The sequence below is a fragment of the Fringilla coelebs genome (assembly GCF_963513975.1).
Source record: "Fringilla coelebs genome assembly, chromosome: 11".
Classification (NCBI taxonomy): domain Eukaryota; kingdom Metazoa; phylum Chordata; class Aves; order Passeriformes; family Fringillidae; genus Fringilla; species Fringilla coelebs.
Genome location: NC_140037.1, coordinates 17,364,769 through 17,386,324, shown reverse-complemented (window position 1 = coordinate 17,386,324; position 21,556 = coordinate 17,364,769). Strand labels below are relative to the sequence as shown.

The 21,556-nt window shown below is 49.3% G+C and overlaps 1 protein-coding gene across 1 annotated transcript in view; it reads left to right on the top strand.

Annotated features, from left to right (window-relative positions):
* GPC3 (glypican 3) overlaps nucleotides 1–21,556 on the top strand; it is a gene marked incomplete at both ends in the record, with an annotated part of 140,005 nt that overhangs the window by 94,848 nt on the left and 23,601 nt on the right. Inside the window, 2 exons of the mRNA XM_084213233.1 lie at nucleotides 3,421–3,541; nucleotides 19,588–19,741. Of these exons, the coding sequence (XP_084069359.1) occupies nucleotides 3,421–3,541; nucleotides 19,588–19,741 (275 nt within the window). The remainder of the gene's footprint in view (nucleotides 1–3,420; nucleotides 3,542–19,587; nucleotides 19,742–21,556) is intronic.

The following is a 21,556-nucleotide window of genomic DNA, read 5'->3' as shown; positions in this document are numbered from 1 at the left end:
TTCTCTGGCATTTCAGGAATGCAGGTTGCTCACTGGAGCTACATTTCAAAGCTTTTAACCCTTTGGTTGGCTGCATCCCACATGCCTGAATGTGGCCACTCCGGGCTGGTGCTGGGGCAGAGCTGAGGGGAGCTGGTGCCCCTTTTGTACCTGAGCCCACCAGGAGGTCTCAGCTTGGAGGAAATGTCCCCCAAAGCACCCAGGTCACACAGGACCATGTGTCTGCCTGGTGGGGTGTAGCAGGTCCCCATGCACCTCCTTTTTTGCAGTTCATGCTCAAAGATGGGCAGCTCTGGGCCATTGCCTTGCTGCTTCGAATGGCTTTGTGTAATGGTGCAAATGGTTCATTTTGGGTCTTGTACCTGGCCAGGTGGGAAGCACCAGGAGGTGAAACTCCATTTCTCCAACATCACTGTTTTAGGGAAAAATCCCTCTGCTAATGCTTTCAGGTTTTTTTCCTTCTCTAGTAGTTTTTCCCCTGTGAAGGCTGATCTGAGGTCCTCACAGCCCCAGCAGAACCTTCTGGAGAGCAGTTGCAGTCTCTGGACACGGAGTTACAGCATAGTATTGCTGTAGCGCTGTGTTCCTCCCTCCTGTACTACTTTGTGTAGGCTACAGAAATCCTCTCTGGCAGCTGCTGCGTGGATTTCAGAAGGGATTTCGCCCACTCAAACCCAAGCTATTGTGTTTGTTTGTATAAAACGGTTTAGGAGAGAGATTGTATTAATTTAGGGATGCACCAAGTGGGCTTGGTTCTGCTCTTGCTAAAACCTGTGTGAGTTTCCTGATTAAATCTCTGAAACCACAGGAGACCTTTCAGCAATGTACTTCTGAGTTCCACCAGTGTTTTGAATTAAATTTACAGTGACACCAAAGACAGGAATTTCTTTGTCCTCTAAACTCGGGCGTGCTGTGGATGTTTACATCCAGTCTCCAGATGTGTTTGCCAGGTCGGCACGGTGGCGTGAAGTGGCCGTGTGACAAATAAGCAGCAGGATTAATGGCTGAGTGCTCCATCCCCCTGCACACAGCTCAGCCCGAGTTTCAGCAGCGCCGGGCAGGTCTGTGCCTGCAGCCTCTTCCCACGAGATGGTGCTCGGGGCATGCAGGGCTGTGCCAGGGGCAGGGGCAGCTCAGCCTGGCCCCCTTGTCCCCATCACTCAGCCTGCACCGACCCTCCAACTGCACCTGGGAGCCATTGTTTCTCAGGTAAAGCCGCATTTTGTGCTTCCCAGGATAAGGTAACCATTAAAAAAAGGTGTTTTGCAAAATGCTGAGTCCTGACAGGAGGGACGGGGTGTCGGGGTCAGAGCTGGAGCTGTGCTGGTGCTGAAGGGCAGGGGTGGGAGGGCTCTGCAGGCAGCTGGGGCTTGGGAGAGCCAGGCTGATGAATCTGTGATGCCTGTACCTGGGAAAGCTGCTATTGCCTGGAAAAGGAATATACACAGGTGTGTGCTCCTGTGCTGTAGGCACAAACACCTCCTTTCTCCTGTCCTTGTTCCTGTGCCATCTCTTCGGTGCAGCATCTTGCAGGGTTGCCAGCCATTAATGGAGATGCATGTGGGGAATGCCTTGTGTTGGGGACCCAGCTGGAGGTGCAGAGAGCTCCTGCACATGGAACTCCTGCTCTGGGATAGCCTTGGAGTGGAATCTGCCTCAGTTCTGTAATTAAACTATGTATTTCAGGGCAGATTGCTACTGCCCCAGTATAGATCTGGGGTTGCCTTTGCATTCCCATGTGTCTGAGTAGATGTCATCCTCGAGTTTAGAGTTTAAGCAGAGTTTAATCCAAGCCCTTGAGTATCCTCAAGCCCCTCAGTGTGCCCTGATATCTCTTGTGGCCAAATGTCCACATGCCTCTTGTTTTCTACCCTAGCAAAGTGTCCTCCCTGAGCTGGCCCCACCATCCCTCCTGTCTCCCTCCCCTTCTTTAAAAGCTTGCTCAAGTGCCACTTTCTCCCCAAAACCCGTCTGAAATGGGCTGACTCTGATTGCCTGAGCTTGCCTGGCAGTGTGAGGATGGAAGATTAGCTGGGCAGGGGAGCAGGGAGCTGACAGACAGGGAGGCAGGCACCAGGACTGGTGCTGGGAGCTGGGGAAGAACATGATGTGTAGGAAATGAATGCAGGAAGGAAAATTCATGGTGTTTACCCCTGGCACTGGAAAAACAGATGCACAGTAAAGCAGACTGGTGCTGGTGTTATCTCAGTGATCTCACTTGCAGAGGCTGTGCCTGGGTTTGGTAGTGCCTGTTCTGGCTGCCAGTTTGTGGAGATGAGGACTTGTTTAGTGCTTGCAGAGCAGCACAGCCCATCCCTGGGCTGGATGAATGGCAGCAGCCCAGAGCTCCAGAGGGCCCTGGTGTGCCTCTGTGCCACAGCTGGAGCTGCCAGCAGGCAGTGGTGGCAGCTGATGGCTCTGGCCCAAACCTGAGTTTGACTTTGGTGCTTGTCTTGTGCTGGAGCATCACCAGCTGTTACCCAGGTCCTGAGTGTAGGGACATGTTCCTCTGAAGACAAGTGTGCAGCAGTTCTGTCCCTCTTCCCCACTCTGGTAAACTTTGTCATCCCATAAATCTTGCAGCAAGTGAATGCATATTTCTTTTCTAAGTGCTGATGAAAAAGCTGAGTGCAGCTTGGCTGCTCTCCTCTGCAGAGCTGCCCTGGCAGTTCAATCTAGTCTGTGGGGGCTTTGCTGGCTCTCCTGGTACCTGTGTAAATCAGGATACCCCGTGGTGCAGAGCCCAGCGCTGTACCAAAGTCAAGGTACGTTCTGTCTGAGCAGTTACTTTGATCCCTAAGGCTGGATCTCATCAAAGACTGAAATCAGGATTGTTTGACAACACCTATTTTCCATTAGCAATGTTGACAGCATTAATTATATTCTGATGCTTTAATTCTTTATTACTGAAATCACACATCAGTGATAGTCATTATTTTGCAAGGGGGTTGATGTTATGCTAATCAGCTTGCAGTTAACTGGGTCATCCCACTCATTTTTTTTGGCTGTGGGCACAACACTACTGCTCTTGTACTGGAGTCTCTGTGGTCTGCCAAGATTTATTTTAAACAAACATGAGCAAGCCAGAATTTCTGAGCCAGCTTTTTTAGGACTCTTGGGTGCAAGTTATGTGAAAATATTTATCTCTATTGTATACTGTTTAACATCTTCCTTGGTTACTAATGGACTGGAAAGGACTTCATTGTCCTCAAGTGATACAACTACATCATCTTGCAAAGTCAGAGCAAAAATGTTTATGGGAATCTTCTGTCCTTTCTTTGTCATTATTAACTGTCTTGTGCTCTCTGTTTTGGAAAGGGCTGGTGCCTGTCTTGGGATTTCTTAGTTTGTACTGAACTTTTAAGATCTCCTCTCTGTTTGCCCATCTCATTGTGGTCTTCTGTCTTCTCATTCCTACAGGTACAGTCCCCAGATCACAAGGAATGGAGCAAAAGCCCAGGCTGGCAACCATGAGGTGAAGGTGAAAGGTCTGGAGCCAGTGATCAGCCAGATTATTGACAAGCTGAAACACATCAACCAGGTTTGTGGCAGCTGTGCCAGCAGGGGTGTCTCAGCGGGCAACTTCCAAATCAGCTCAGCCTCCCCTGCACTCTCACACAGACAGCCTGGGTGTCTCAGGTGCAGCAGCCCTGGGCTCACACAGACATCCTGGGTGTCTCAGGTGCAGCAGCCCTGGGCTCACACAGACATCCTGGGTGTCTCAGGTGCAGCAGCCCTGGGCTCACACAGACATCCTGGGTGTCTCAGGTGCAGCAGCCCTGCAGCCCTGTGTGCAGAGCTGGTGCCACCCCAGCCCTGCACAGCCCCAGGCCCTCAGGGCACACGTGGCCAGTCCTGTTGGGTGCCTGCTGCTGTGGTTCTGCCTGGTGCAGCCTCCCAGGACTCAGCCCGTGCCTGGATGCATGGCTGCAGTACAAGAATGCTTCTGCTGGCCATCCATGTCCTTAGCAGTGGAGGCCCAGGAAGGATGGAGCTGATGGAGTGCCCTTGAGCATGATGTTGGCAGGGGGCCATGTGGGACATACCTGATGTCCCTCTGGTTGGAGGAGTTCCTTTTGGCGTTGCTCCTGGCTGGCAAGAAGGGTCACTTTTTTTCATTGCTCTATCTCCCTGGGCATTCTCTCCCTGTCAGTAATGGGGCAAGTTTCTGTTGAGTGGGGAAATGGCAGAGCTGGATGAGATCCTCTCTGCTGGGGAGGAAGCTTCCTTCCCACTGCCTCAGACCTGGCATCCTTCCTGGGACAAGCAGTGTCTTGTCTCTAGCCATTATGCCACGCCAGGTTTGGCCTGTGAACCAGCCCTGCTGCTGCCAGGGGTTAGGTGGCAGCTCTGCCAGGGGTTAGGTGACAGCTCTGCCAGGGGGTTAGGTGGCAGCTCTGCCAGGGGGTTAGATGGCAGCTCTGCCAGGGTTTAGGTGGCAGTTCTGCCAGGGGTTAGGTGGCAGCTCTGCCAGGGGTTAGGTGGCAGCTCTGCCAGGGGGTTAGGTGGCAGCTCTGCCAGGGGTTAGGTGGCAGCTCTGCCAGGGGTTAGGTGGCAGCTCTGCCAGGGGTTAGGTGGCACTCTGCAGAGTGTTCAGCTTGTGGCTGAGCCTCCCCAGCACTGCCTTAGGCCAGCTGGGCTGGGGTCTGGCTCTGGGCTCTGCTCTAGCCTGTGTGTCACTGAGTGTGGATGTCCCAGGAGCTCAGAGGTGTTTCTCACAGGCTGATAGGGAGAGGCTGGGCTTGCTGCTTTGCCAGGACACAGCGCTGGCACCTCACAGGGCAAATCCTCAGTGCTAATGCTGCTAACACAGCTGAGCTGCCCATCTCTCCTCAGGGAGCTCTTCCCAGAGGGGACCTTGCCCACGAGGCTCTGGGCAGGGGTGGGTTCCTGGGGTTAAGCCCAGCTTTGCTTCCCAGCCGGGTGGGCTGTGAGGGCGGCTCTCTTTGGAGCTGCTGGCTTAGCAACTTTTCTGCTAACCTCTGCTTTCCTGCCAGGAGACTGCCAGGGACTGTTTTCACAGCCATTCCCGTTTAACCTCCGAGGCAGGCATGCCTCATTAGGTGCTGTCTGGGAGCAGGATGCAGCGGGGGATTGGGGGTCCCCGGGAGCACCCCACGAAGCAGGAGCTGCCATGGGCAGTGGCCCTGCAGCCTGCTCTGCCTTCCCACACGCTCCCTGTGCCATCTGCCAACAGCCCATAATTATTAGAAGGGGAAAAGCGGGGGGAATAGCATAATCAGCTCCCTATTAAATGGGGTGGAGGGCAGGCTTCAACCTGCAGGTGATAATGATATTTTGCCGTTCACAGTGAGAAAGCTGCAGCGAACAAAACACGGTTATTATGTGCTTGAAACTGCTGACATAAAGTGGTTGTGAAATGCTGGCTGCCAGACTGGGTCAAGTTAGGTCTTTGCTGAACAGCTTGGGCTTCTGAGGAGTGGAGGTCTGTGGAGTGGGAGACCCTGGGTAAACACTGCTGTGCTCAGCTCAGCTGTTTGCAGCAGCAGAGTGTCTCTGTCAGCTGCTGCCCAGAGAAGAATTGTGGTGAGGGGGTGAATGTGGTGAATATGGTCAGCTCAGTCACGACCTCTTACACTGCTTCCCCCCTCTGCCCCCAGCTTGCAGTGTCAGGTTGGAATGTGTTATGGGGGGCAAGTAAGCTGTTTCGGTTTGAACTGCATAAATGCCAGAGCCTGAAAAATGTCAAACCCTCTGGTAAAGCTGTGTTTGAGAAAGAGGAGGAACTGAGAATAAAATCAGGAGAAAATGGGAAGTGATTAGTGCAAATTAATTACGAAGCTTGCTCAGAGAAGCTGCAGCTGCCCCATTCCTGCAAGTGTTCATGGCCAGGCTGGATGGGGCTTGGAGGAAACTGGTCTAAGGAAGGTGTCCCTGCCCATGGCAGGGGACTGGAACTACATGATCTGTAAGATCCCTTCCCACCCAAACCAATCTGTAATTCTGTGATATGATTCTGTTCCTGTGGGGGGTCTGTAGTCAATGGTCAGTAGCTTATATCCTGGGAAAGCAACTGTGGAGGTTACTTAAATTTGGGATTTGGGGTGTCAGAGCTTACCATCACACTTATTTTCTTGGCTGAAGGAAGTTTTGAGCTCTCTTTCACATCTGGAATGCATCTTGATTGCCAAAGAGTATTAAATGTGTAAGGAACAGCAGCCCTGGATGAATTACAGTTCTGTCTTTCAGGTGTTGGCTTCAGATTTGGGAATCAGTGGGATCTCCTGAGCTGGAGAGGGTTGAAAATCTCCTTATCCACCAAGCTCAAGCCAACAGTGGCTTTTAAGGATTTTCAGACATCCAGGATATTTTGGAGGAAAGACCATCTTTGTGGTGCTCAGAGCTGTAAACTGGATTCCCATGTGACTACCTTTAAATTATGACTCTTGCATGATGTTGTGGCTTCCTCCCAGCGTGTTGTGTTGGAGATACAGCCTGGATTTTGTGGGTGTGGGCAGAGTCAGGAACCATGCTGTTTGGTTCAATTTTCGTAGAGATCTACAACTTTTATTTTTACTTGGAGATTTTTGCTAAATAACTGTAATTTGCCGATGACTTCACCTTTATTCCAGGATGCTCCTGCTGCTGGAAGTGTTCTTTCAGTGTTGTGTGTACAAATTGTGCTGGCTCTTTAGTTCACGTCTTCTCAAACCTAATTTGGGTAAATATACACACATTCACAGGAGAAATTCTCATGAAACGTTTGCAGTTTGAAATGAAAATGAGGTTTGTGCATTAGAATTAAACCCATGGGGATTGAAAGAAGTAGAGAAAACCTAACCCAGAGAAAAGGGGAAGGGAAAGTGCCCCAGACTGTATTTTTTTTTTTGCTTTGAGCACCTTTGAGCATTCATTTATTTATTTATTTATAAATAAATGAATTAAACACAGTGCCTGAGCTGTGTGCTGTCTCAAGGCAGCCCTTTCTGGATGAGTCCTCCTCAGTGCTGCCTATTCATCACATCAGACCATTTTTGTTTCACCCAAATGTGTGATTGGGGCTGATGCTATTTTTTGTGTATTGGTGGGTGAGATGCTTTATTATTGCCATATTGGAATTTTTTCCCCCCCAGTTCTGTTAGATGTCTACCGAGTTTTGATTTGAGTTATTTTTGTTGTGTGCCCAGAGGCATGAACAGCCCATCCATAAATATTAGCATTGTTATCTCAGCTGGGAGGCTAAGGGTCACCTTCAGGAAAATGAGTTGGAATTGGTTCCTAACTTTTATTTCCCAGAGTGGACGGGGTCTGTTTCTAGCTAGAAGGGTTTCACTCATCCCTTGAGTGAAACTATATAGAAACTGAAAGGTTATCCAGTGTCAGCACAGGGTCTGGCTCAGGTTTTCTGTGGCCTGGTGACATCCCCAGGCAGAAAGCTGTGTGCAGGGTGAGCCATTTCCTCTGCTCACTCCATTTTCCTCCACGTTTGAGTGGCTGACAGATGGGGGTGAGCTCCAGGTTCTAACAGCCATGCATGGAGGTGGCAGCTGTGGTGTCACCTGTGCCACGTCCTGGGAGCCCTGCCACGCTGGTTGGTGACCTCCTGTTGGTCATCCTCCTCCAGGAAGGCTCTGCAGAGCCCCTGAGTGATGCTGGTGTGAGGATGCAGCAGGGGTCTGTGGTACCAGCCTGGCTGATGTGACACTCCTGCTCCTCCCTCCTGTCCCTGTCTGCCCTGAAGTGACTTTTATGTCCCTTGCAGTGGCTCTGACAATGTTCCAGCAGATGCTTTACCTCATCCTTAATGCCATTGCCTCCTTAAGCTTGTGCCCAGTTGCAATCTCTTTCTTATGCTTAGGTAAATCCTGGTGTTTATCATAGTACTGTCTCGAGGAGGAAGAGCATAATTTTTTAAGAAAAGGAGGGAAAAAACGCACCAAAAATTAATAGTAAAATCCATAAAAGGAAACTTAGCTGGGGAAGATGTGTCTTTACAAAATTGAATGGCCTGGAAACATATTGTACATTTCCAGACACTCGAGTTAAGGGCTCATTTAGAATATTTCAGATATACTGGAGTTTGACAGTTCTTTGGTTTCCACATCAAACAATCTGTAATTTATTGCCCCATATAGGGACTGTGTTTTTATCATATTGCATATTTTCTAGCCAGAAATCTAACTACCATGTAAGCTCTTGAAAAAATAAACCCTTTGGGGATGGGAATCCAGGCAATGTGCTTTCACAGACCCTGAGAAACTCCCTTTGATTTATTTCCTTGCAAATAAGGGGAAGACACAATTTCTTGGAGTATTACAGCTGTTCCCCCAAGCAGGGTCTCACTGCCTTTCTTCATGTGTAAAGAGCCAGTCCTGCAGTGAGCCCCATGTGCAAGAGCCTCACGTTGCTCCAGGAGGGGTTTGCAGGAGGATGAGAACAAAATTTAGAAGTTTTACGAGGCAGTAAAACACACAGCTATACTTGGAAGGGGAAAAAAAAAAAAAAAAAAAAAAGCCTGGGGGCCCAGAGGTGTGAATGACCAAAGACAAAATAGACCTGAAGCTCACCAAAAAAGCACGTCCTGGCATTTCCAGGGCCGTGTTTGAAGCTGGTTTGATCAACCAATATGTCCCATATTTGTTTGTAGGTTTAATGGGCTGTTTCCAGGCGGCCTGGCTGCTGGGAGAGGGCATGGTGGAGGTCACCCAGAAGTTAATTTGGAAAGAGGCCAAAAGGCCACAACTTGATTGAATCAAATGTAAACAAAATAGGCCTGGGAACGGTGTGATGCCCTTGTGCCTGGGTCCCTGCAGCCTCTTGGCTCAAAACAGAGATTGTGGAGCACCAGGACCAGGGAGGAGGGTCTGACCCCACCATGGGGAGAGACCCCAGCCAGCTCAGGGGGGCAAAGGGACCCAGACCCTGCTCAGGGCACACAGGGAAATGCAAAGTTTATTATGGGAGAGCCTTGGGAGCTGGGCACTTTGCAGGAATATATCTCCCCTTCAGAAAAATCCATTACTCATGATGGATTTGGTGAAAGTTTCCCTGTGCCTGCTAGGCTCTCTGAGGTTTATTATTCCCACTGTATTTTAATTCCCTGATCAGATGAAGCTGCATAATAATTAGAAAAATGTGCAAACCGCCAGATTGTTAAATAATGCAAGGCGCAACACTAATCACTTGAAAATACAATATTTAAATTGCACCAAAGCAAGTCGCTTTTGACTCATTTTCCACCTTTAATAAGTTAGCAATACAGTGTCTGAAGTGCTGTAAATATGCAATATAATCTATCAAGTCCTCAGAAGAAATGTTAATAAATACAATAATTACTTGGACACGCCTTTTGTTCATCATTATTAAACAGTTTGTAACAATTAAAATATTAAAACCACATGTTGTTGAAAAGCAACCAGACATTGCAATTATTTCTTACTAAGGCTATTAAATAAAATCACAGAAGATTTTTATTTTAATAATAAGTGCATTTTAGAATGGATCAGTTAATTCTTCTTTAGTACACAAAATAATGTATAGCTCCACTGAGTCTAGGCCTGGTATTTAAGTACTAATTCCATTGTCCTTTTAGCTGTGCCTTGGCTCCCATTAATGCTGGGTAAATGCTCTCCCACTCTGTATGGGAGTGGTACTGACAGGATTTTGCCAGGGCAGTTAAATCAAGGGAAGTGTGACCCTCGGTAATGAGAATGTAATTAAATCTGAAGGTATCTGACTGTCAGCTGACTTTTCAAACCCAAACCCCTTCTTTCCCTCTTCAGGAGGAGCAGCACCTTCCAGGACCCTCTGGCAAACCTCCAGGTGTATTGGGATTGTTGGGGGAATGCTGTACCCACAGGTCACCCACACTGAGTCCTTTTAAACAGCCAGAGGTTGTTTGTCCCTGGTGTTCCATGCCTGTTTTCAAACAGAGGTGTATCCTGGAGTGGCCTTATATATGTGAAGGGTTTCAACTTTGTGGCTTCAGCTCCAGCAGGGAGACAGGTGCTTCAGGTGTGCCCTGCAGGGACCATCCTCCAACAATGCTGTGGAAATCAGCTGTGGAAAAAACCAGACCAACACCTTTCAAGGAGATTAATTTGTTTGTGTGTCCAGAACATGCAGCTGATGCCCAGTGGTGCCTTAAAACAAACACCAGATATCCTGTACCAGAGCTGAGGTTTATCCTGTTGTGGAGGAAACAAACCTGAAGGAATCCTTGTCCAGCAAAACCCGGTGCGAGTGGAGCTATTGATAGCAGATTAACAGTTAATTACAGTTATTCTGGGCCTGGTTAATTGTATCAAGTGTCACCCTGTGCTGTGATTTAATCAGTGGAGGTGTCCTCCCTGATGGGCCCAGTAACAAAGGACACAGCTCTCTGGTGTTAGTGGGATGTTAGGTAGTTTTCTCATGTTTTTCTCCAAAATTTGACTTAACATCAAGGTTTTTAAAATGTGGTTCAGGCTGAGAAGGGGCTGGGATTCAAAGAACTTCATTGTTCAGAAGGTAACCTCTGATCTTCTTGGCTGCAGAAGAAATCCAATTGCTTTTGTTCCTGAGAAAAAGCCTTGATAATAACAATAATGTTACTTTTGATTCCAGTCTGAGGTGGTGTAAGAGTCCTTAGTGAGGATGTTCTCAGGGGCAGGAGGAAAGGGCAGCACTGTCAGACCTGCTGTGGGCACAGAGGGCCAGCTCTGACAGGAGTTTCCCTCTCCAGCCCTGGGCTGTGCTGTGGGAATGTGGTGCCCAGCTGCAGCATGATGCACAGGCAGTGTGGCACCAATGCCTGTGAGATTCCCACTCCCCCCTGAGCTGCTTCACAGGCTGGGCAGGTTGGAGCTGGGAATTTCCCCAGTGCAGTTCTCCCACTTCCCCCAAGCCCTGTGTCTGCAGGGGGAACCAGGCTCACCTGTGGCAGGTGTTGCCCCTGTGCTGGCAAACCCCATCCCCAGCAGTGAGACCCTGACTGCATTGGGGCAGGTGAAAATACCCCTCGTGGCTCAGGGAGACTCTTGGTCAATGCTGCTGCTCATTAAACTTCTCAGCTTGGTTTTGACCTGTAACTGGCTGCAGAGACTGGGTTGTGTTTCCACGCTCGTGCTGCCAGACCCATGCAATGGGAGATGGCCCTTGCAGCCCTTCAAACTGTGAGCAAAGAGAGAACTTTGGGTTGCAGCAAGATTTCTTGCTGCCTGTTGCTCAGTGTGTTGCCAGGAGTGACATTTAAGAGAAGGAAATGTGCTTGGCTGGGGGCATGTGTAAGGAGATGCTGCTGATGCAGCAGGGTCAGCGAGGAAGTGGGAGGCAGCTGGCAGCAGGTGGGTGTTTGAGCCATCAACAAATACCCTGACAGGCAGGAAGGCACCTTTTATTTTTGGCAGGACCCCTTGAATGCCTCCTGCCTATGGGTGGGAAAGGAGTTGACTGACCTTTTCCTGCAGCACATAATGTAAAAGCTGAGGGTGAGACTCACAGAGGTGCATTTCAGGGCTTCCTTTGTCAGTGTTGTGTCTCACTGAGGGAGGGTATAAAGTCACCAGCTTTGAACTTAATTTAAATCCTGAGTTGCTTCAGCTGTTCAGTTGGTGTCTGTGCATCTGTGTGTGGGAGAGCCACACCAGGCAGAGCTCCTCCTGCCTGCAGCTCCAGAGGCCTGAGCCTTGCTGTTGGGAACATTCAGCATCAGTGATGAGTTGCACCCAGTGTGTCTCCCATGCTGGAGCCTGGATGGTTGTTTCCTTTTCTTGTTGGTGGACCCATCCTAGGTGCCAGCATTGACACTGGATAAGTTGAGTCCCTGGAGCTTTTTTGGTTTTTGTAAGCAGCATCCGTGCTCTGAACACAGAGGAGAGCTGAGACCTCACCCAGGAGCCAGTCCAGCCATCAGCTGTTAATTAGAGCCCAGCTGCCTGATCCTGCCTAGCTGACAGGTTTGGGGGTGTTTGCCATGGAGTCCTCCTCCCCCTGCCTGATTTAAGTCTCTGCTGAAATCAACAGCTTGATAATTAACCCCACGTTGGGGTTGTCTTGTCTGATGGGAGATAACTGGATAAAGGCAGCTGTTCGGTTCCCTGGGAAGCTCTGTGGACCAGGGCACATCCATCAGAACTGCTTGTAGTTGCTTTTTGGGCTTCCAAAGCCTCAGAGGGAAGTGAATGCAAAAGTGAAGCTTGGAAAGGGCTGCCCAGGAGGGCAGGATGCAGCCAGGGTGACTCAAGCTGTGTTCTGGCAGAAACCTCCGTGCAGCACAACACTGTGCACAAAAATACACGATTTGAGGAGTGCCTCGCCACTGGGAGCTTTTAGGGGAAAAGCAAAGAGGCTGGGACAGGGGTTTGTGTTGCAGGAGGAGAAGAGGAATATAAAAAACCCTTCCAGCCCAGCTCTCAGCTTGCTGTTTCCCACCTGGTGCCAAGGATGAGATGTTTGTCTCGCAGGCAGCCCTGCGGACGTCGCCGACAGCCGGAGAGCTGCCAGTGTGCCAGAGCCTGGGCCAAGAGGAAACCTCCCAGCTGCTCCAACAGGCTGGGCTGGGCAGGAGGAGGCTGTGGGAACCCCTGGTGCTGCACCCCCTGCCTGGGTCACCTGTACAGACCCTGAACCCCTCTGCAGAACCATGGGGCTGTTACAGCAAATGGCTCGTGGTGGCGTGAGACCTGCACGTCCTTCTGGGTGCTTTTGCATCCAGGGCACCTTCCATCCAGGCCATCCCTGCTCAGATGTCTGAAGGAGGTGGTTGATGGTTCCACCTCTGCCTATTTTGTCTTGTTTCTTGTGCTCCTGCTTTGCTTGTTGTCTCATGTTTCATCTTCTGGTGACGTGCACTTTGGGCCTTCCTGAGTGGTGTTTGGATAGAAGAGTGGGGTTCTGCTCCAACAAAATGAAACAAAATATGGAAAATATGCATAATAGCAGCGATGGGTCCTGGCCCATGTAGGCTCCCACACCCCTCCTTCACTCAGCTGCCAACGCCCTGAGGGGTGGCTGCTTGAGAGGTGGAGAAATTGCTCATTTCTAGTGACGCAGATGTAGGAAGGGATGCTGAAGGGCCAGCAATAGTTAAGGCTTGGAAAGGCAAAATAGGAAAGGGGTTATGGTAGCCCAAAGAGGAAAGCAGCATTTCTCCAGCATTGGCATCGATGTAGGGCTCAGGGGTTGAGACAGAAGCACCCAGGACCCCTTCAGGCTGGGCTGGACCCCTCTGCCCTGCTCTGCACCCACACTGTCCTGTTCCTTCCTACAGCTGCACAAAAACAAGCTGTAAATAGCTGGGGTGGAAGGGGAAGGAACTGGACATAAGGTGAGTGAGCTGATTGTAAAGCCTGAGTAATCTCTTTTTCACATGTGCCCAGTGATGAATGAGCATTTGTTCAGGCCAGGGAAGTGACACCTCCCCTGCCTGGGGGACTGCAGACAGGAGCTGGTCCCTGTGGCTGCCATGGTGCCAGCCAGGGCTTAACCTCCACAGGAGCATCCAGTCCTGGGCATCAGCCTGCCCTCACCAAACCAGAGCAATCCATAATGCCTTGGAAGCCCTTCTGTTTCCAAAAGAGATTTACTGTCCAGGGCAGACTCGTGTTAATTACTGCCAGCACTTAGGAGTCTTTATCTGTCTTCCTTTACCCATAGGGATGTTGTCAGTTTGGATAGCTAATCTGGAATTAAGCTGATGATCCATAAAGTAGGGCCACCCTTTGGTCAATAATTCACTTCTGTCACCAGCTTCTTTGTGCTATCGGGAGGGTGACCAGGAAAACTGATTTCCTGGCAGCCAAGAACATCTCCTCTGGAGCCTGTAGACAGTAAAGTGGGTCCTGCTAAACCCTGAGTGATGCATGGTAGGGATTTTTCCTCTTCCAGGTATTTTGAGTGCTAGAATTAAAGACTAAAACATTTTTATGGCTAAGGAGCCACGATATAAACCCAGAGCTATGGTTCACAACTTTAGTCAGCCCCCACCACGGACTGGTGCGGAGCCGCAAAGCAGGAGTGACTCAGGACCAGTGTGTGGGGAGGGAATTCCAGGGCCATCCATCCCTTGCTCCTGCTGCTCAGAGCAGGCAGGAGGTGCTGTCTGGGGCTTGGTCTGCTGAGTTCAGCTCCAGTAGCACAAACCCTGTGATGTCTCAAAGGAGGCAGCACAGGGAAATGCAGGATTTGCCTTTAGAGCAGCTGAGAAAATGGCCATGTCCAACTCATCATTTTTGCAAGCACTGAAAATTACTTTTCCATCTCCCAACTCTGCTTTCAGTTTATTAACTTTTGATTAGTGATCATTCTTTGTTCTGCTGAGCTTGAAGTAGGAGTTGAATGAGGAACAGGTTTCTTCTCTGCCATGTCTGTGCTGCCAAGGTGCAGCCAACTGGACGGATCATAAGGAAACCACAATTCAGCTGTTCTCCTCCCAAAATGGGTTCTTCTGTCCATGGGCCCACACTGTGATCAGAAGAGCAGTGGTGCCTGCTGGTGTGCACACACTCATGTGTTCCCTCTTGCTAGACAGGAGTACAGGTCCTGGTATTTAGAGATATTTTTAAAGTTTTAAATATCCTTATTTTCAAACAGAGTTTGGAGCTTGGCGCCAGGGAACACTGAGTTTTTCCTTAATATGTGTTGCATTTTGCTGCTGCCCAGGAGGGGGAAAGGCTCTCTGGAGCTTGGAAAGAAGCAATGAAAAGAGTGATGCCGTTGCACTGAGTTTGTGTTGGTGCACGCTCCTGTGCCACCAAGGCGCCTCTCCACAGAGTGGATAAACCTAAGGGAGCTGGGAAATAGAAATATGGTGTGGAGGGCACCAGCAATCTCATGAGGGTTGGTTAAATAATAAAGTATTTGCTAATAAAAGAAAATTTTTTCCATGCTATTTCCAGGGCTAATAAGCAGAGGAAGTGGAGAGAATAGATTCTGCTGTTGCATGCTTGTGCATGATCAGGCCACCAAATTCAAAACACATGAGTTTTGAAAAAGTCCACAACTTCAGCCTTATAAAATGGGTTCCTTTCCCTGATTCCTGCCTGTGATCAGATAATGACCTTCGTAAGCAAAACAAGCCCAGCTGTATTTCATAATGGGAATATACTTCTGTACATTGTAATGAGCTGTTAACAGGGAACAGTATCGTGTGAAAATCTGCACGTTTCCCATGATGCTGCCCTGATTCAAAAGCCACACATAAATTACTTGGTGTTGCAGATTTCAAGGTCAGGATTGGCCACGTAAGATCTAGTTTTTCATCCCCAAAACCCAATGTTTTTAGCAGGCTGGAATTTAAAATGGAAAAAGCTGATCTGTTGGGAAGCTCAGGAGTTGTGAGAAGTGCCTCGGTACCTGTGTCAGGTACTTGAAAGTGTGTGGCTGGAGTGATGAAAGGGAAAATAACACCTTTGCTCCTCCAAAACTCCTCCTTACGAGGCTCCTTGAAGGAGGGCATCCTGAGCTTTGCAAGCAGTTGTGAGCTGGTGAAATTCACTGAGTTTTGGGAGGTTTCTAGCAGAGCCAGGAGCTGGTTTTCACTGCTAGGATGAGTTCCCAGGGTTCCCTTCCTGATGCCAAGCAGCACACAGACACATGGCTCAGGCTCCAGAGTAATTTCTGCACTGAGGCACTTTTTCTGCTGGATGTGAATACTTGATTATTAAGCATATATTACAATTCTGAATATTATTTTAGCTGTAAGTTTAGTCTCCGTCCTCTCCAGCTTTTTAGGTTTGATCATATTCCAGAGGCTTACTAAAAACATGCAAAGAATTTCAGCGAAACTCTCTGGAACACTTTTTGTTAAATTCTTTCAGTCATGCAAGCTAAATTAAATGACAGCTCTGTCCACCAAAAGATTACAAATATCAATCAGACTTCTCCCCTAAACTCATGAAGGAATTAAATGTTTTTCTAAAAGTCTTCTATTCCCCTTAATAATCTCTCTGGCTGTTCTCTTTACTTTACATATTTTTGAAGTGTGTTGAAAGGGATGATTTCTGCCCTAAAGGGGCACTGTGCTTGTAGCTTGCTGACAGTATTTAATCTGAATTTGTGGGCACAATTTTGGGTATTGCTCAAATTGATATTTGCAATACTGCGGGCTTATTTCCAAAAGGAGAAAACAGCTATTAAACTGCAGTCCGAGAAACATGATGCTGAGCTCTTTTCAGAGATGGGAGATTAATGATAAAAAAGTATGTTGCAGCTCCAACTGTTTATGTTAAAACTGGAAAAATAGGACCAGGTGGGCTGGTGGGATGGGGAGCTCTGAGTAAAGTGGTTGTAAAGAATGAGGAGTTAAAAAGATTTCAGCATACAGTGGCCCGTCCAAGACAAGCTGAGTCATTACCCCACATCACTGCATCTGTTTTTGTCTGGTCACTGTACAGTTATGAATAATTGTGTAAATCACGTGGGACGCCCTGGGGAGCTTTCTTAGCAGGCAGGCTCAGCACACCGTTCCCTTCTGCCTGGTGTTTTAAGCTGCAGGGAGACCACAAGACAAGCCAAAGGGCCAAGATGTCCATGGAAACCAGAGGGGGCTGCCCAGTTTCTCCAGGAACTGACACAACCAGAGCACACAGCCTGAGCTGCACCAAGGGAAATACAGGCTGGAGAGCAGGGAAAAGTTTTTCATGCAAAGGGGGATGAAGTTCTGGAATGTTCTGCCCGGGGAGGTGGTGGAGTCCCCATCCCTGGGTGTGTTTAACAAAGCCTGGATGTGGCACCGGGTGCCAGGTTCAGTTGAGGTGTTGGGGAACAGGTTGGACTCTTTGATCTTGAAGGTCTCTTCCAACCTGGTCAGTCTGTGATTCTGTGAAAGGGATGAGGCTGGAAATAAAACTGGTGGACACCTGATCCGTTAGAAGCTATAGTGAGGAGCAGGGGAGTTTGTTGCCATGGTGGTTGTTGGATGGGGAGGAAAGCCCTGCATCCCCCTTGGGGGGTGTGGATGTGTGTGCCTGGCCTCCCTCAAAGAGTGCTCCCCTTGACATCAGCTACATTACAGCCTATTTTTGCCATCATGGTTTAACAGAGGAGAGCAGATATGACAGTAAACTCTTACAGCTGGGTGAGTTGTGATTAAGTTAAAGCTATCTCACTGTTACATACTACTTTAGTGATCACCAGACTGTGCATTTTCCTGCCTCTTACCATGGGCTTTAAACCACAGGACATGAATAAACTGTAATGTTAGGGTGCAGTCAGCTCTGCTTGCTATTTAAGGATGGGGAATCTATGTTCAGTACACCAAATATAATTTCATAAAGCATGCAAACCGTCAGGGAGGTTGTGGAATGGTTGATGAGTGGGACTAGGGCTGCTGCTCTGGATGAAGATGAGACATCCAACAGCATTCCTGGGTCTGGATGTACCATTGGAGTGGAGTGAGATTTCCACCCCATGCCTGGTCTCCTGCTGACTCTTCCAGTAGGTTTTGTGTCATGGGCTCTGTTTCTCCCACAGGCAGCAGCAAAATTTAATTGAACCTCTCTATAGTTATCAGCAGCTGGGGAGGGCGTGCCTGAGGATGGAGCTTTTCTCCTGGCAAAGGGAAGAGCAGTGTGGCAAAGGGATGTCACGTTCACTTGATCCAAAGTTGGGGCCCACGTGATGTTTCTCAGAAAGTTCCTGTTTTATTGTCACTACAAAGGCATAGAAATTGAGCTGCTAATTTATGGCATGCCAAGGAAAAAAGTAGTACTACAAGAAATGCTCAGTTATTTTCATGTTTGAAAACACACAATTGAAAAATCGTGATTTTTCCCTTGCCCCCCCCCCCCACTGAGCTTATTAAATCTGAAAACATCCCAAAGCTTAATTCTCTCTGCCAGAAAGTTCCTCTGCTCTTTTGGGTAAGTCATGGAAGCTGTGCCGCCTGGGCTGCGTGGTGGGGTCCTGTCGGGCTTGTTCTGTTCCTGGGATGTAGAGGAGTGAGGATCCCAGAGGGGGAATGAGGATCCCACAGACCCTCATTCCTCCTCAGCTGAGGACTGCTGTTAGTGGGGGCTTTGTTTGGAGGAGCAAAGTGTGAGTGATGTGTGTGTTAAGGCTTGGCTGGTTGGCATGCTTGGTTCCTGAGTGAGATCCTCCCTGTGCTACCCCTAGCACTGCCCTTGCCTTTTTTGTTTGTTATCTTTTTGTGGTTGCACCATATTCTGGGAGAAGCTTGTAAATGTTTAAACAAAGTCAAATTCCTGAAAAGTGAACTTAACTGGCCTGAGCCAAAGCCTGTTGGAGGCCATGAAGGCACATCCCCTGAGTTTTGAGGAGATGAGCTGCATTTTGCTGCCTGCCATGGGTGTGGGACTCAGCCAGCATGGTTCTCCCAGCAGGCAGACTCTGGCACATGCCAGGGAGAGCTCTGCTGCAGCTGGGGAACCCAAAGGGGTCTCACATGGAGCCATTTGTTTTTCATTACGTTATGCTCCTCTAATATAAACACTGAGGTATGTGGACATTGCCGTGGACAGGGCGAGCCAGATGCCAAAGGCATTCCTCCAAGGCTGTATAAACTTCAGGAGATAAATATTTTAGAAACTGTTTTCTAAGGCTAGCATAATAGTTTAAAAATATAACCTAGATTCCAGATATTAAAAAATGCCTTGCAAGGCATGCATATTGCTGCAAGAGATGGAACTAACCAAACCCCTGAAGCATGTGGAAAGCTCCCATTTTGCAATATCTTCTCTGTTACTTTATCCTTTACATTTTTTTTTCCTTAGCACTAAGATTAAATTCAAGAAGCTTTTAACAGCAGAGTGGCAGTGATAGAAAATTTCAGCATATATTAACTAGCTGACTCACACTTTTTCAAAGGGGATCTGGGTTTATGATGGAGTAGCTGGCTGCTTTCAGCAACAGCAAAATCAGGAAAGTCAGCGGAGAGAGGAAGCTGATAGTTTATAATGTGTCTAATCCCTCTGTGTGCTGTGATGGGAGTGTGGGGAGCTCCCACCCATGTTTGGAAAACGGTCCTGACCCTGTGCTCAGGGGAGGCATTCAAATTCTGTCTCAGGGATCTGAAAACTCTCACCATTACTTAGGACCCAGCTTTAAAACATCCTTTAAAAGGTGCTTTCATTGTGTCACTGGGCTACCCCAAAAACTTTCACCAGCCTCCTCTGTGCTTCAAGAGCGAGAAATGAGATTTTTAGGTTATGTTTGTGGGGTCCATACAGACCTGAGAGATCTTCCATTTCCTTTCATGTGTTACATCTAAAATGGGAGAGACAGTCCCTGAAAGCAGTGAGATTCCCTGAACAGAGACTCCTCTTGCTACTGTTTTTTCCCCTGTCTGGCCTAACTTTGGGCATGTGTTTTGTAGCTGACCCCAGAGCTTTGGTGGCATTGGGGTCTTGCAGGGCTCATGTGATTCTCGCTGGGCAGAAGCCCAGAATGACTCAATGTGGTTTTGCCTCCTCCTTTTATTTCTTGCACTGAAGTTTTTTGTGCAGCTTTGTCCATGAATGAGCCTGAGCTCCTCAGTGCTTTGGCACAAGGAGTGCTGGGGTCCTGTCCCACTGTCCTGGCTCCACTGAATCTTGTCCCCCCCGTGTCACCCGCTCCCCAGCGAGTGAGGATGAAGCAGCAGGAGGGTGGGGGGAAGCAGTGAGTGACTGTGCCTCTCTTGTCTTTCAGCTGCTCAGAGGGATGACTTTGCCCCGTCAAAAAGCTCCGGGAAAAGCCGCAGAGGAGGAGGAGGAGAGTGGAGACTGCGACGATGAAGATGAGTGCGGCAGAGGCTCTGGGGACGGGGAGCTGCGAGTGAGGAACCAGCTCCGCTTCCTAGCAGGTGATGGGGACGTGGCACTGCAGCAGCTCTGGGGCACAGGTGATGGGGACATGGCACTGCAGCAGCTCTGGGGCACAGGTGATGGGGATGTGGCACTGCAGCAGCTGCCCCTCTGTGGGTACAGGTGATGGGGATGTGGCACTGCAGCAGCTCTGGGGCACAGGTGATGGGGACATGGCACTGCAGCAGCTCTGGGGTACAGGTGATGGGGATGTGGCACTGCAGCAGCTGCCCCTCTGTGGGTACAGGTGATGGGGATGTGGCACTGCAGCAGCTGCCCCTCTGTGGGCACAGGTGATGGGGATGTGGCACTGTGATGCAGCCCCCGCCGGGTTTGGGTGTCCCCAGCGCGCTGCAGCGGGGTCCGGCTGGCTCCATCCTGCTCGGCACAGCCCGTCCGAGTTCCCAGGCAGCCCCCAGCTGCTGGCTACCTCAGCAAGCTTAAGTGAGATCAGCTCCAGTGATTATCATCAGCTCATTTGTGATTTCTGCTCTTTGCTTGCTAGGTGCCTTTGGCAGATGCAGGAGAGAGGAGAAGGCTGTGTGAGGTTCCACAGGGTGTCTTTATTGAAGTCTTCTGCGAAGGTTCTCAGGGCAGCTTTTCTGCCAAGCTGGGCAGAAGTAGGGGTTTTTATAGGGTACAGGGGTTTTAGGAATTGTCCAGTGGTAAGGGTCAAAGGAAAGTGACCTATAGTCTTACAGAGAGATAAGCAAGGGTCCGAAGTGGAAAAAGGGGCATCTGAGGTCCAGTGATCATGACTGGGCATTCCCTGTCTGCTGACTGCCATGGAGGCATTGCAGGCTCTGGGCCTGCTACAGCCCTGCAGCAGCTGCCCCTCTGTGGGGTGCAGGTTTGTGATGGTGTGGGGAGCTGCTCCTGGGCTCTGCTCAGGTGGGTCACTGCAGGCACCCCCAGTGCCACGGCCCAGGGCTGCAGACACCCCCAACTGTCCTGGCTGGCCGTGGTGCTGGTCCAGGCAGCAGCTGGAGAAGAAATGCCTCTGCTTTTCCAGGCTGGTTCTGTAGAGAGAATTTGAGGCAAGTTGAAAATCTGATGTAGGTCCAAGGATCACCCTCTTCTCTCCTTCCCAGTGCTGCCTGCAATCCTGAGATTGGAGATGAGCTTCTCATCTTCCTGGAGGGCACCTGAGAGTCAGCAAGGCTTGTTTGACTGCAGCAAATGATGGTTATTTATGATGTAGGGTTTAGAAACCCCCAGTGATTTTTTGCACATACCTCAGGCTCATTTTGCAGAAGTGATTTAGGTACTTGGAAGCTTAAAAATTGCTTTGCTTGCCAGTGTGAGTCATGTCCTTGGTTCCTCTGAAAACAGCCCTGAGGCACTCCTGGTGTTATTAATGAGGCAGCCCCTGGTCACTCGTTGGGAGGAGAAGGCAAAGGACCAGTGGTGACTTGGGCACTGACACGTGCTGCTGGTGTGAGCCTTCACCCAGGCCCCCTGAACTCTGTGTAGCTCAGCAGCATCACCTGGTCTGCTGCTGAGGCTGTGTCCAGCAGGGATGAGCAGTGCTGGTGTTGCTCTGTGGGCTGGAGGCTTGGCCCAGTTGGTGCTGGTTCCAGTGCTACACGGTGCTCTTTGAGAGACCAGACAACTGAACCTGGATAAAATCAGCTTTGCAGCTTTGAAGTTTAAAAGGCAAATTTGGGCTCCTAAACGAAGCACAGATGTTTATAAATTCCCTCCCATTGGTCTGGGATAATTAAAATACCCTTAATGAAGTGAGAGCTGAAATATTAAATGCCAGTCTCATATCAAAGATTATTGACACATTATGTAAAATGCATAAAATACAT